Source organism: Epargyreus clarus, unplaced genomic scaffold (genome assembly GCF_041222505.1).
Source record: "Epargyreus clarus isolate Ecla_fem2 unplaced genomic scaffold, WU_Ecla_fem_2.2 ptg000036l, whole genome shotgun sequence".
In the NCBI taxonomy this organism is placed as follows: Eukaryota; Metazoa; Arthropoda; class Insecta; order Lepidoptera; family Hesperiidae; genus Epargyreus; species Epargyreus clarus.
In genome coordinates this window covers 1,640,655-1,652,229 of record NW_027332241.1, presented here as the reverse complement: position 1 = coordinate 1,652,229, position 11,575 = coordinate 1,640,655, and the positions used below count along the sequence as shown (strand labels likewise).

The 11,575-nt window shown below is 40.1% G+C and overlaps 1 protein-coding gene across 1 annotated transcript in view; it reads right to left on the bottom strand.

Moving 5' to 3' along the window:
• Positions 1 to 7,972: 7,972 nt before the first annotated feature.
• Sir-1 (sid-1-related gene1) overlaps positions 7,973 to 11,575 on the bottom strand; it is a 29,611-nt gene continuing 26,008 nt past the window's right edge. The window contains exons 18-20 of the mRNA XM_073092501.1: positions 10,748 to 10,880; positions 9,165 to 9,849; positions 7,973 to 8,220 (exon numbers count right to left, since the gene is read on the bottom strand). Coding sequence (XP_072948602.1) covers positions 8,044 to 8,220; positions 9,165 to 9,849; positions 10,748 to 10,880 — 995 coding nt within the window. The 3' untranslated portion in view covers positions 7,973 to 8,043. The remainder of the gene's footprint in view (positions 8,221 to 9,164; positions 9,850 to 10,747; positions 10,881 to 11,575) is intronic.

Below are 11,575 nucleotides of genomic sequence, written 5' to 3'. Positions count from 1 at the left end.
TACGCAAGCGAAGGTAACTGGATGAATCGTGTTAGGGATACGGGCGTTAAAAGTATCGAAAGTACTATATAGCATTTCCGATATTTTTATGTATCTACTTTTATGTACTATCAAAGTGAATTACATGAGTTTCGCATTTGGGAAAGAAGGATAATTTGAAGGTGATACTACCCTTTGTGGTTTAACTCTGGTGGCACCACCACCACACCAACCTCTGTCTATGAACAGGAGTTTTCGTTTTGAAGAGTGCGATAAGGGAAACATACTTATCCGAGGCATTTCAACGTGGTCTACAGGGGTAGGAACGCAACTGAGACCGTCCTCAGGTCGGACTTTTATCTTATCTGGGGTTAATTACAGATATCCATTGGCGGCACTTACCATCAGGTGGGCTTCAGTCTACTTTGCTGTTTCTTAATGTAAAAAAATAAATATTCGTTATAGTACTCCGGAATTTTTATTCTCAATTCCACCCCTATACGGCAAATTGAAGCGTAGAATGGGTTCCGATATCACAAAGTAGCTATATACCAGTGACCGAGTGACCGATCTAGAAGTGATACCCCTATATACATCTATATACTGTATCCAGTAGGCTAGAGTTCTAGAGAACAGATAAACTGTATAAGTAAATATGGACATACGTTGACTGTGCTCATATTTATTTACATAAATAGTTATGTTATTAATCAGCTACTTTTAAATACAAAAATCATTGCACGCGAATACTACTGAGTCATGACTATTTATACTTTATGGAAGTAATATTATGACTCGTTTTACACTGAAGGTTTGATACAGTCATCGTAAATCATAAGTAGCATCTAGGCAATCAGATTTACATTATAAGTTATTAATGATAAATTGTCGCGGTTGGCTAATATAACGTGACCATTTAATTTCCTAATCTAAGTGGGATAATTGCAGAATATTATAGAAACCTTATTAGATACATACATATTAAATACCTACTTATATTTTCTAACTATTTTACTTTATATTTTACTAGTGTTTATCGAAAACGAAAGAGTTTCATCTTAAATATGCTGAAGGTGGTATTTGGTTCCAATCCGGCGTTACCACCTATTTCTGCCTAATAAAATCAGTGTTAGGCACTGCTGTATTCTCGTTTGAAGGCCGAGGTGAGGGAGACATACTTTCCCATGGCATTCCAACTTAATTCTCAAGGGGTGGCGCATCTGTGGCTGACCTAAGCTGCGAATCTAATCTTATCTGGGGTTTGATTACAGATATCCATGGTTGGCAGTACCTATTCACTTATTACCATCATGTAGACTGCATGCTCGTCTGTTATGCTTACACTGAAAAAAAATCTCATTTATGTTCTTATATAAAATCAGAACTAGGCAGTTCTTTTGTCAGCAAAAGAAATAGGTATTTTTTTAAAAATATCGGGTCTTCTTTTCAAGTGGGAATTTATCTTATTTCATTTAATTCATTTACATCTGATAACAGGACTATCCCGTCCAACGAAGGACGTATGGTCACGATATAATAATAATCATTCTTAAACTTTGATTACAAACAGACGTATATAACGACGAGTACCTACGTTATAAGTAGGATATATTCGATTCCAGGTGTGAAAATCATATGAAGCAAACAAAGGTTTGCTTGTGGTCTGGGTATAGGTGTGCATTGTACATGTGTGCGTGAAAGGTCAAACAACGACCTCGCTTCGGTATCGAGCTCAGGTCAGGTCAAATACTGACTTATGACCTAATGGAAGACAGCGGGACACCGATGACGTCACTAGCGATCAATATTCAATGCATATGGACAACTGATGAGCCGATCTGTAAAAAGAATTTGAATCTTAAAATACTAAAAGTCTATACAACTACTGAGATAACTGAGACATCAGTCGACTGCTGGTTTTTTGTTAAATATAGGAGTGGTAAACGAATATGATAAAATTAATTATCACTTGCTAAACGGTGAAGGAAAACATCTTGAGTAAACCTGCATACATACTTTTCCGAGGCGTTCCAGCTTAGTCCTCAGGGGTAGCGGCGCGTCTGTGGCCGACCTCAGACAGGAATATCTAATCCTGTCTGGGATTGATTACAGATGTCCATGGGCGGCAGTAGCCACTTACCATCAGGTGGACTGCATGCTCGTCTGCTACTCCTATATTATAAAAAAAAAACCTGAGAGATTTATAAAAAAAAAAACTCAAAGGTATGTGAAGTCTACCAATACGCACTTGGCCAGCGCGGTGAACTATGTCCTAATCCTTCTCACTCTGAGAGGAGACCCGTCCCCAACAGTGGAACAATAATGGGTTGATGAAGAAACGAATATGTAGTCCACCTGATGGTAGGTAAGGCATTGCCGCTCATGGACATCTGTAATCAACTCCAAATAAAAGTTAACACGATCGACCACCTACGGGGCGCCCGCTTCCGCGGGAGCTCCCAGGGCTGGCGACCCCCGACCATCAGGGGGCCGACCTTCCGCTCGGTAATAACGAAGCGATAAGTACCGAACCACCCACTTAACAGTGGGGTTGGTCCATTTTTGATACTTGTTCATTATATTATAATGTTTTAAATAACATTATATTATTATGAATAAATATTATAAATCCAGGGGGCATTCGACCACCTGAGAATCTGCCCGGGCAAAGAGGGTACCCTCGAGACCCGAATTTCCTGCCCACCGCCCTTATGTTGACATTGCCGCAATATATGTGCGCCCGGGGGGTAGACGTTCCGTCAGTCAGTCAGTCATAAAAGTTAGTCTTCCTGATAGGGTACAAATGCTCTTTAGAACTAAGCTGGAACGCCTAAAATAACTATGTCTCCCTTACCACATCCTTGAAACCAGAACACAATAATTAACACTGATATTATAAGGTAGAAAGAGAAGTGGCGGTGGCATCTCCGGAGTTGAGCTACTGAGGATTCTACCACCTTCAAAAACTTACCGTATTTTTGCCATTAACGAAAGCTACTCGAAGAATACATTATAATAGCTTAAAATGTATAGTGACAAAGATATGGACGGTTTACATTTAACATAAATAGGTTGCCCCCAAAACAAAACAGTTGTAGGTCAAGCTACTTATCTTAATTGCTTTTAAACTTTAGATTAAACAAAATCAATATACACTCATGATACGAGAGTGGCCTCGTACTTTAAAATTTAATTGGTAGTTCGTTTAATATATACATTATTTATCTATAATATAGGAGTAGCAGACGAGCATGCAGTCCGCCTGATGGTAAGTGGCTATTGCCGTCCGTGGATATCTGTAATCAACCCCAGATAGGATTAGATATTGCTACCTTAGGTCGGCCACGGACACGCCGCTAACCTTGAGAACTAAGGGTTCGTACACAAAACTGCGATGCGACGTCGCATCGCAAAAATCTGCGAGCTCCCTCGACGCATCGCAAGAACTTGCGAATTGATTCGCATCGCACAGTGGTTGTTGTTGTTGGTCACCCTGAGAGACGCTACGCCGCACGATATCGCATCGCAGCAATTCGCACCGCAATTTTCTGCGTTGCGAATTCGCATCGCGTCGCATCGCAGTTTTGTGTTTGAGCCCTAAGCTGGAACGTCTCGGAAAAGTATGTCTCCCTTGCCACACCCTTCAAACCAGAACACAGTAGCGCTTAACACTGCTGTTATAATAGAAATAGGTGTGGCCATGATGGTACCGCTGGAGTCGAACCACAAAGGGTTCTGCCACCTTCAAAATTACCCTGAACAAACACACACATACTGAACACATACATACATACTGAAGGTAGCCTTCAGTATGTATAATGTATATAAAACTAGCTTATACCCGCGGGTTCGCTCACCGTCTGAGGTCGATGACAATAGTTATTTTTTTCTATCCCTCTGAAACTGTTTCAGGAGACTATACAGTATACTCTATGTCCTTTCCTGGATCCCTGAAAACATATGTGCAAAATTTCGCGACGATCGGTTTGGTAGTTGGGGCGTGACTGCGTAACAAACTCTCTTTCACATTTATAACATTAGGTACCTAGAATTATAGGCCTAATCGCAGGTTTGCATTCTGCTTCAGTTCGTCTTGTCCTAATATCCTTTTTACCCTAATACATAAGGTTATGTTTTACGATATTATTTACCAATGTCTCATTCTTTGGCTCGCCCTGTAACCGAACGGCTTCACGGATTTTAACATATGAAGTGTCGTTGTATTAATCTAATAGTAGAAATGACATAGGCTACATTATTTCCTTTTTAAGTTAATCATTTTTAAAGGGTCAGTTTTTTATTTTATAATAATTACTAGGTAATTAGTTTGTCGATAAAACTGAACGAGTTTTCTGAATGAAAGTTTTCCTTGTTCTAATTTATTCTTAGATAATAAATAATTATTATCTAAGAATAAATTAGCTATAAAGCTTAGTGTTTGAGTCATGGTGTACCTATGTTACATTGTTGTATGTTTGTTATTGTTATGTTTATTTAATGATACTACATATTTAATTGTACACTTATATCAGAGAGGAAGTGGTTCAAATATTTTACTCGACATCTTTATTAATTTTTTATTTTAAATTCGAATTAGTTATATCATCATTATAACTGATTTTCAAATTAGATACGGTGTATAAGTATTACTACACCTACGCGTGTTTACGAAGAAGATGAATAATTATTCACTTAATTATAATTGTAATGCGTCCATCCGGTTTTAATAATGTTCTTCCTTATTTTAGTGTATAAAAAACCGTATTTTCGTATTATATTCAACGAAGGTAGTCTTATCTTCTACATTTACCAAGGAGTAATTATGAAAATTTAATTGCAGATAGGGAATGCAATGGGGAACGCAATGCGTAAATAATGTACGTAAAATACGAAGTTATGAAGAGACAAGAAAGGTTGAAGGTTTAAAGGGGGTTAGAACCAGCCAATGCCGATTGGGGAGGTACCACTGCCACACATTTCTAGCGTGAAGGGGTTCTGTGTTTCAGTTGGCAGTGAGGATGCCGTACACAGATTTTATGTATTTCAACCAGTGTCGTAACTAAAGAGTGGCAGACCGAGGTCTCCTTGGTCCGAGAGGCTGCGAACTCAAAAGTGACCAAAAAATGTATATAAGAGAAATAAAGGTTGCCAGAACCAAAAAATCGTTACCGTACGTATTACTGAGCGAAAATTTCTCAGGATCCCACGCAATTAATTTGCCACGGCTCTCCTATATAGTTACACCACTAATTTTACAATTGAGGAAAACTTAAGAAAACAAGGGAATACTCAAAAATGTTTTATTTTCCTTTAGCTTATAGAATAAAATGGTGAAGCTACAAATAACATAAGATCAAAATTATTGTTCCAAAAATACTATCAACAACGTAAATCAAACGACACAATAATAACAAAATTACGTCAGTTATTATATTGTTGTGAAACTAAACTTGAAATAAATAGAATATATTAATATTTCTATCTTTATTAATAATATAATTTAAATATTAAAATACATTATTATATGATTGAATAGCACACATCTTAGCACAAAATCATTGGTAGGACATTTTAAAAATATTGCTACCCGACTGCAGAGGGTAATGTTTTCGCGCGTATGCATGTATGTATGTATGTATGTATGTAAGTATTTAAGTATGTATGTATGTCTCATTCTTTGGCACGCCCTACACCACAAACGGCTAAATGGATTTTAAAGTATGAAGTGTAATTCGATGTCTCGCAATCGTGGGAGGGACATAGGCTATATTTTTTAGCAGTCGGGTTTATATTTTTATAATAATTAGATACCTAATTTATAACTTAGAATATGGAAAACATACAGAATGCATATCACGAGACTGTCATACAATATAGGACGCCATTTAGCACCCATTGTTTAATTTACATATGAATCGAAAAGAAAAAATGTTTTTGGTTCAATTGTAATATAATTTATGTCTACACATTAATGTGCTGCCAAAGTCTAGTATTTCTTCTGACCAATAATGTTTGAAACAATAAAATAATAACAATCACAAGCGCCTGTTTAATATTTTCAATATTCTAAGATTTTATACTTACAAATAACTTTACCAATACCACTCTTTACAATAACGCAAACATCGAAATGTATCTCAAATCACAGCCTCTTATCATTTCAATATTTCATACTGTCTTAATCAAGCAAACTATCTTACATTTATTATCAATATATCAATAAAATTAACTACAGTAGACAATTTTGTTCAATCGACAATAGACAGATCCTTTCAGATAACTAAATTCTTTATAAAAAATCATTAAATTTAAAGTGCCGATAAATAATTTTGATAGTTATTACATTTCGGTTAAAATATCAACTAACAACAGTACAAAATTATACAACGAAAAGACATCAGAAATAAAAAAAGACTCGAATAAAACATTTATAATATTTGGCAATTAATTTACTATGCATAATAAAGTAATGAAAATGGATAAAAATAATGACATTGACACATAATCACCTGTCACGCCGATTTTCCCAAAAATTTAGCAATATTTTTTAAGTTGCAACACTGATCGTTTATGCAAATTACTGAATCGCGTCATTCAAAGTCGTGCAGTCAAGGTGAGTACACGTTTCCTCACCTTAACGATTAAATAACCTCATAATAGTCGTCCAATATAGATTTGCGGATTGGCTAATAGAATTTTGTAAATGATTTTATACGAAAAAGAGAGTAATATCGTAATTATTTTATATTTTAAAAGTTTTTTAAACATTTTTTTTATATTCTTCTCAGAAAATCCTTTTATTTGAAATCCATATCATAAGAGTCCATAAAAAAATATTGTTCCACCATTTTGGGGCGTCAGCCATATTGAAATAACAATGGCCCTTAAACTTCAATGACTTCAGTAATTTCAGTGACTTCAAATAGCTTCAGTTAAGTGAGGAAGTGGGGTATTAAACTAAGTTTTGCTAAAATATAATTCTAATAACGTACTTTGATTCTTGGCAAAATTAAATATAAAATAGTAACATAAAAAATAATCTTACATACTAAAAGGAACAAACCTAAAATAAAAATCAATACAAAAATGAAATTCAGCAGCTAAGCCACCTAAAAGAGAGATTTTCTTTACTTTTTTTTAATCTTAAGTAGATATTTTTATTATAAATAAAATAGAAAATTCTGTTGAATACTAGCAAAAACCTTCAAACTCTATTTCTGATTCAAATAAATAACATATTTTATGCTTAAATGTTCTTAGTTAAGTATAATATTAAAAAAATAAAAAAAGGATACATGATTAAACATTGTTCAAAATTTGATTATAATTGTTTAAAAATCAGATGCTTATATCAAGTGAATTTACAAAATACATGTCATTTGTCATTCATTCTTTAGTAACATGATAGTTCAAATATTGTGACAATTTACAAATTAGATCTTCATTCACATGTGATATGTTTAAACATACTCTACCAATCAACTACGAGTATTTGTCAATGCAACATGTTTCAAATTGCATGTGACATGTTTACCGACAGGTTTTAAGTCAAAAGCTACATGTTTAAACCTGTATATCGAACAGTTCTTTTGTCAAATTATATCGCTTGCAATATTTTCATTAAAAACATAATTTTAATACGATTTTTGCAGATATACATATCATAACCTATTTTGCTTAAAACTTACCATGACTATACATATAAACGCCGTCCGGCTCAATATCAGTTAAATAGCGCAGGCTTCAAACCATAAGATTATATGAAAATGCTCTTTATTACGTCATTCATTTCTAAATCTGTCAATACTTATCTTTCAATAAAGGTTATCTTTCAATAGATCATAATAATCAATTTACTATTTATTAGGAAAACAATGAAAAAATATTTCAAGTAACGAAAACTTACTACGATTTTCTGTCTCCTGGGTATAATGTATACATCTCTATGGTTGGAAACCCGCGACATGTCACGACATGTCGCGGCATGTAGACACCAAACATGTGACATGTTCTGTTGAACCGAACATGTGACATGTTGAACCATAACACCAAACATGTGACATGTTAAAACACAGGTATCTCCTCCCTCGGTGTTCGCATCAGCGGATCGTCGACCACGAGCAACGCGTTGAAGGAGAGGAAGATGGCGGCCGCGGAGGCTAAATGCCACAGATCATGTGTGTCCAGCACACGGAGAGCGGAGCACGCTGCGTTGTGTGACCGAGATACCGCTGGCGGCGTCTGGGTGCAACGGTGTAGATTGATTTTAGACATTTTAATATTGGGTAGGTGTGTGTTGCCAGTGATGACGTACGGTGCCGAGACGTGGTCTTTCACTATGAGCCTCATACGAAGACTCAAAGTCGCTCAGCGAGCTATGGAGAGAGCTATGCTCGGTATTTCCCGACGAGATAGAATTCGTAACGAGGAAATTGAAGGCGAACGAAAGTTACCGACATAGCTCTCAAAATAAGCAAGCTGAAGTGGCAATGGGCTGGCCACAAAGTTCGTAGGACAGACAACCGATGGGGTAGAAAGGTCCTCGAATGGAGACCACGTCTCGGCAAAAGGAGTACAGGACGTCCCCCGACCAGATGGACTGATGACCTGAGGCGGACGGCAGGTAACCGCTGGATGCAGACGGCTCAAGACCGGTCGGAGTGGCGCAGACTAGGGGAGGCCCATGTCCAGTAGTGGACCAGTAAAGGCTGATGGATGGAATATTGGGTAGATAGGGGTGGATTGGAATGGGAATTTTCAAATTCCTAAAAATACGATTTTATCTTAATAATGGGTAGGTAGGAGTGAATTGGATCGGGCATTGGGGCAGGCGAGAATTGGACATCGGGGTAGTGAGAGGAAATGTGGACCATTTTTGAGTATGACTGAGTAGGCAACGGGTCATTCTTTTAATTTAAATAATTATAGATTCCGCCGTATTTTGATAGGTAAATGGTTGAACTATTTTTAATAATGGCAAAAGCTAGGGTAGACTGGTGATTAACATTTTTCATATTCTCAATAAACCCAGCTCTTACTGCCCTGTAGAGCGATGAGCTATATTGTGTACCATTTTGTGCCGGGCTACTCAGGGCCTCTCCGGGCCACTACTCCCTACTCCGGGCCAGGGCCGGGTACAGCAGCGCGGGGGCGGGGGTCGCTGTGGACTGTGCCGGGCTACTCACCGACCACTTGGTCCTGGACGCCAGGAACAGGTGCGCCGCCAGTGCCCAGGCGGCGTGGGCCAGGGCCAGGTACAGCAGCGCGGGGGCGGGGGTCGCTGTGGACTGTGCCGGGCTACTCACCGACCACTTGGTCCTGGACGCCAGGAACAGGTGCGCCGCCAGTGCCCAGGCGGCGTGGGCCAGGGCCAGGTACAGCAGCGCGGGGGCGGGGGTCGCTGTGGACTGTGCCGGGCTACTCACCGACCACTTGGTCCTGGACGCCAGGAACAGGTGCGCCGCCAGTGCCCAGGCGGCGTGGGCCAGGGCCAGGTACAGCAGCGCGGGGGCGGGGGTCGCTGTGGACTGTGCCGGGCTACTCACCGACCACTTGGTCCTGGACGCCAGGAACAGGTGCGCCGCCAGTGCCCAGGCGGCGTGGGCCAGGGCCAGGTACAGCAGCGCGGGGGCGGGGGTCGCTGTGGACTGTGCCGGGCTACTCACCGACCACTTGGTCCTGGACGCCAGGAACAGGTGCGCCGCCAGTGCCCAGGCGGCGTGGGCCAGGGCCAGGTACAGCAGCGCGGGGGCGGGGAGCCGCTCGCGGTGGAACAGCTTCATGCACACGTAGCCGAGGGTGTAGAGGATCGCGTTGCCCATCAGGATGACCAGGAGGTGGCGGGCGAAATCTGTCTTGTGCTCGTATAGCCTGAAATATAACTAGTTGAGTAGATTAAAGATGCTAGATTCCGCGCCAAACTCCTAGTCCGCTCTGAAGTTGTTGCGCGTAGGTTTAGTTAGCATATACTCCGTAACGTAAGGGCACATTACCTGTGCTATGTGCCCGCGGGCGAGAGCAGCGGAGGGTGACGGGGGGTCGCGCTATCTTCGTCCCGCTGATATATACAATTTGTTGTTGCAACACGACTCGTTTCTATATTCAGAGCGGACTAGCAGTTTAGCGCAGTCTATAGAACTCTTCAAAGTTGACTTCGGGGCACCACCGCTACACCTTTTTAATAACTGCCTTATCCTGGTTTTCTAAGCGTCACGTGTATCTCATTCTTTGGCACACGCTGCAGCACAACTGCTTGACAGATTTTAATATATGAGATGTCCTTGATTTCTTCTAAATTGTGGGAGCGACATAGGCTTACTTCCCTTACCTCACTTCACTTGAAGGTGGTAGAACCCTTTGTGGTTCGACTCCGGCAGCACCACCGCCATACCTATTTCTACCTAATAACAGCAGTGTTAGGCGCTGCTGTGTTCCGGTTTGAAGGGTGTGGTAAGGGAGACAGACTTTTCCGAGGCGTTCCAGCTTAGTCCTCAGGTGTAGCGCATCTGTGGCCGACCTCAGGTGGGAATATCTAATCCTATCTGGGGTTGATTACAGATGTCCATGGGCGGCAGTAGCCACTTACCATCAGGTGGACTACCTACTCGTCTGCTACTGCTATATTATAAAAAAAGTTAAACAAACACGCATACACACACACCTACATGGACACACACACTCGTACAACTGTTCATAGATTCCGGCCAACCACACAAAATAGACTAATGTTAAATCGTCTAAAAAAACAAAGACAGTGCTTGCTACTGACCCATAACCAGCCACGATCCAGTTGGCGAGGGTGGCCACCGCCAGCAGCACAGCCCTGGCTGTGTAGTGGGGGCGGAAGGCGCGCCAGCCCTGCTGCCGGAGCGCCGACCACGCGCGGGGGACCACTGCTCTTTCTATTAACATATATTAAATATACAAAAATATACAGGGTGAATTTTTCAAATGGGCCTTCAAGACCAAATCCGAAACTGTAAGTTTGGCAAAGGGAGATCTCCCTATTTGCTAGGTGATCAGGCCCGGGGAGCGACAGTCTCAAATCCCGGCTTGTATATACAGGGTGAATTTTTCAAATAGGCCTTAAGGGCCAAATCCGGAACTATAAGGATTAGCGAAAAACGCTAAAAGGAGTTACAAGGCCGATTTTGATAAAAACTAAAAACTGTAACATTACTTTTTTTAAATATCCATTTGCCTAGCCGGGAATCGAACGAGTTCATAAGGATCAAATTCTGGATAGTAATAATAAATCACAAATTAAGGGAAATGGAAAATTTTGAAGAAAATACATATTTTTTCATACATTTATATACTAATCCTTAAGGATTATATATAACATATTGACTTATGTATAATCCTTAAGGACTATACACAAGTCATAACATCGAGGGCCTTCAGAGCGACATCCGAAACTATAAGGACTACCGAAAATTCTGAAAGGAGTTACGAGACCGATAGTGATAAAAACTAAAACTGCATTGTAGTTTATCACCTTGTGGGTAGTTTGTCTCGAGCGCATACAACACGGAATGAGAGCGGACTGTGTGGGGGCAGTCATGCTAGACCGTCGGTGAGGACGGGCGAGTTGGTG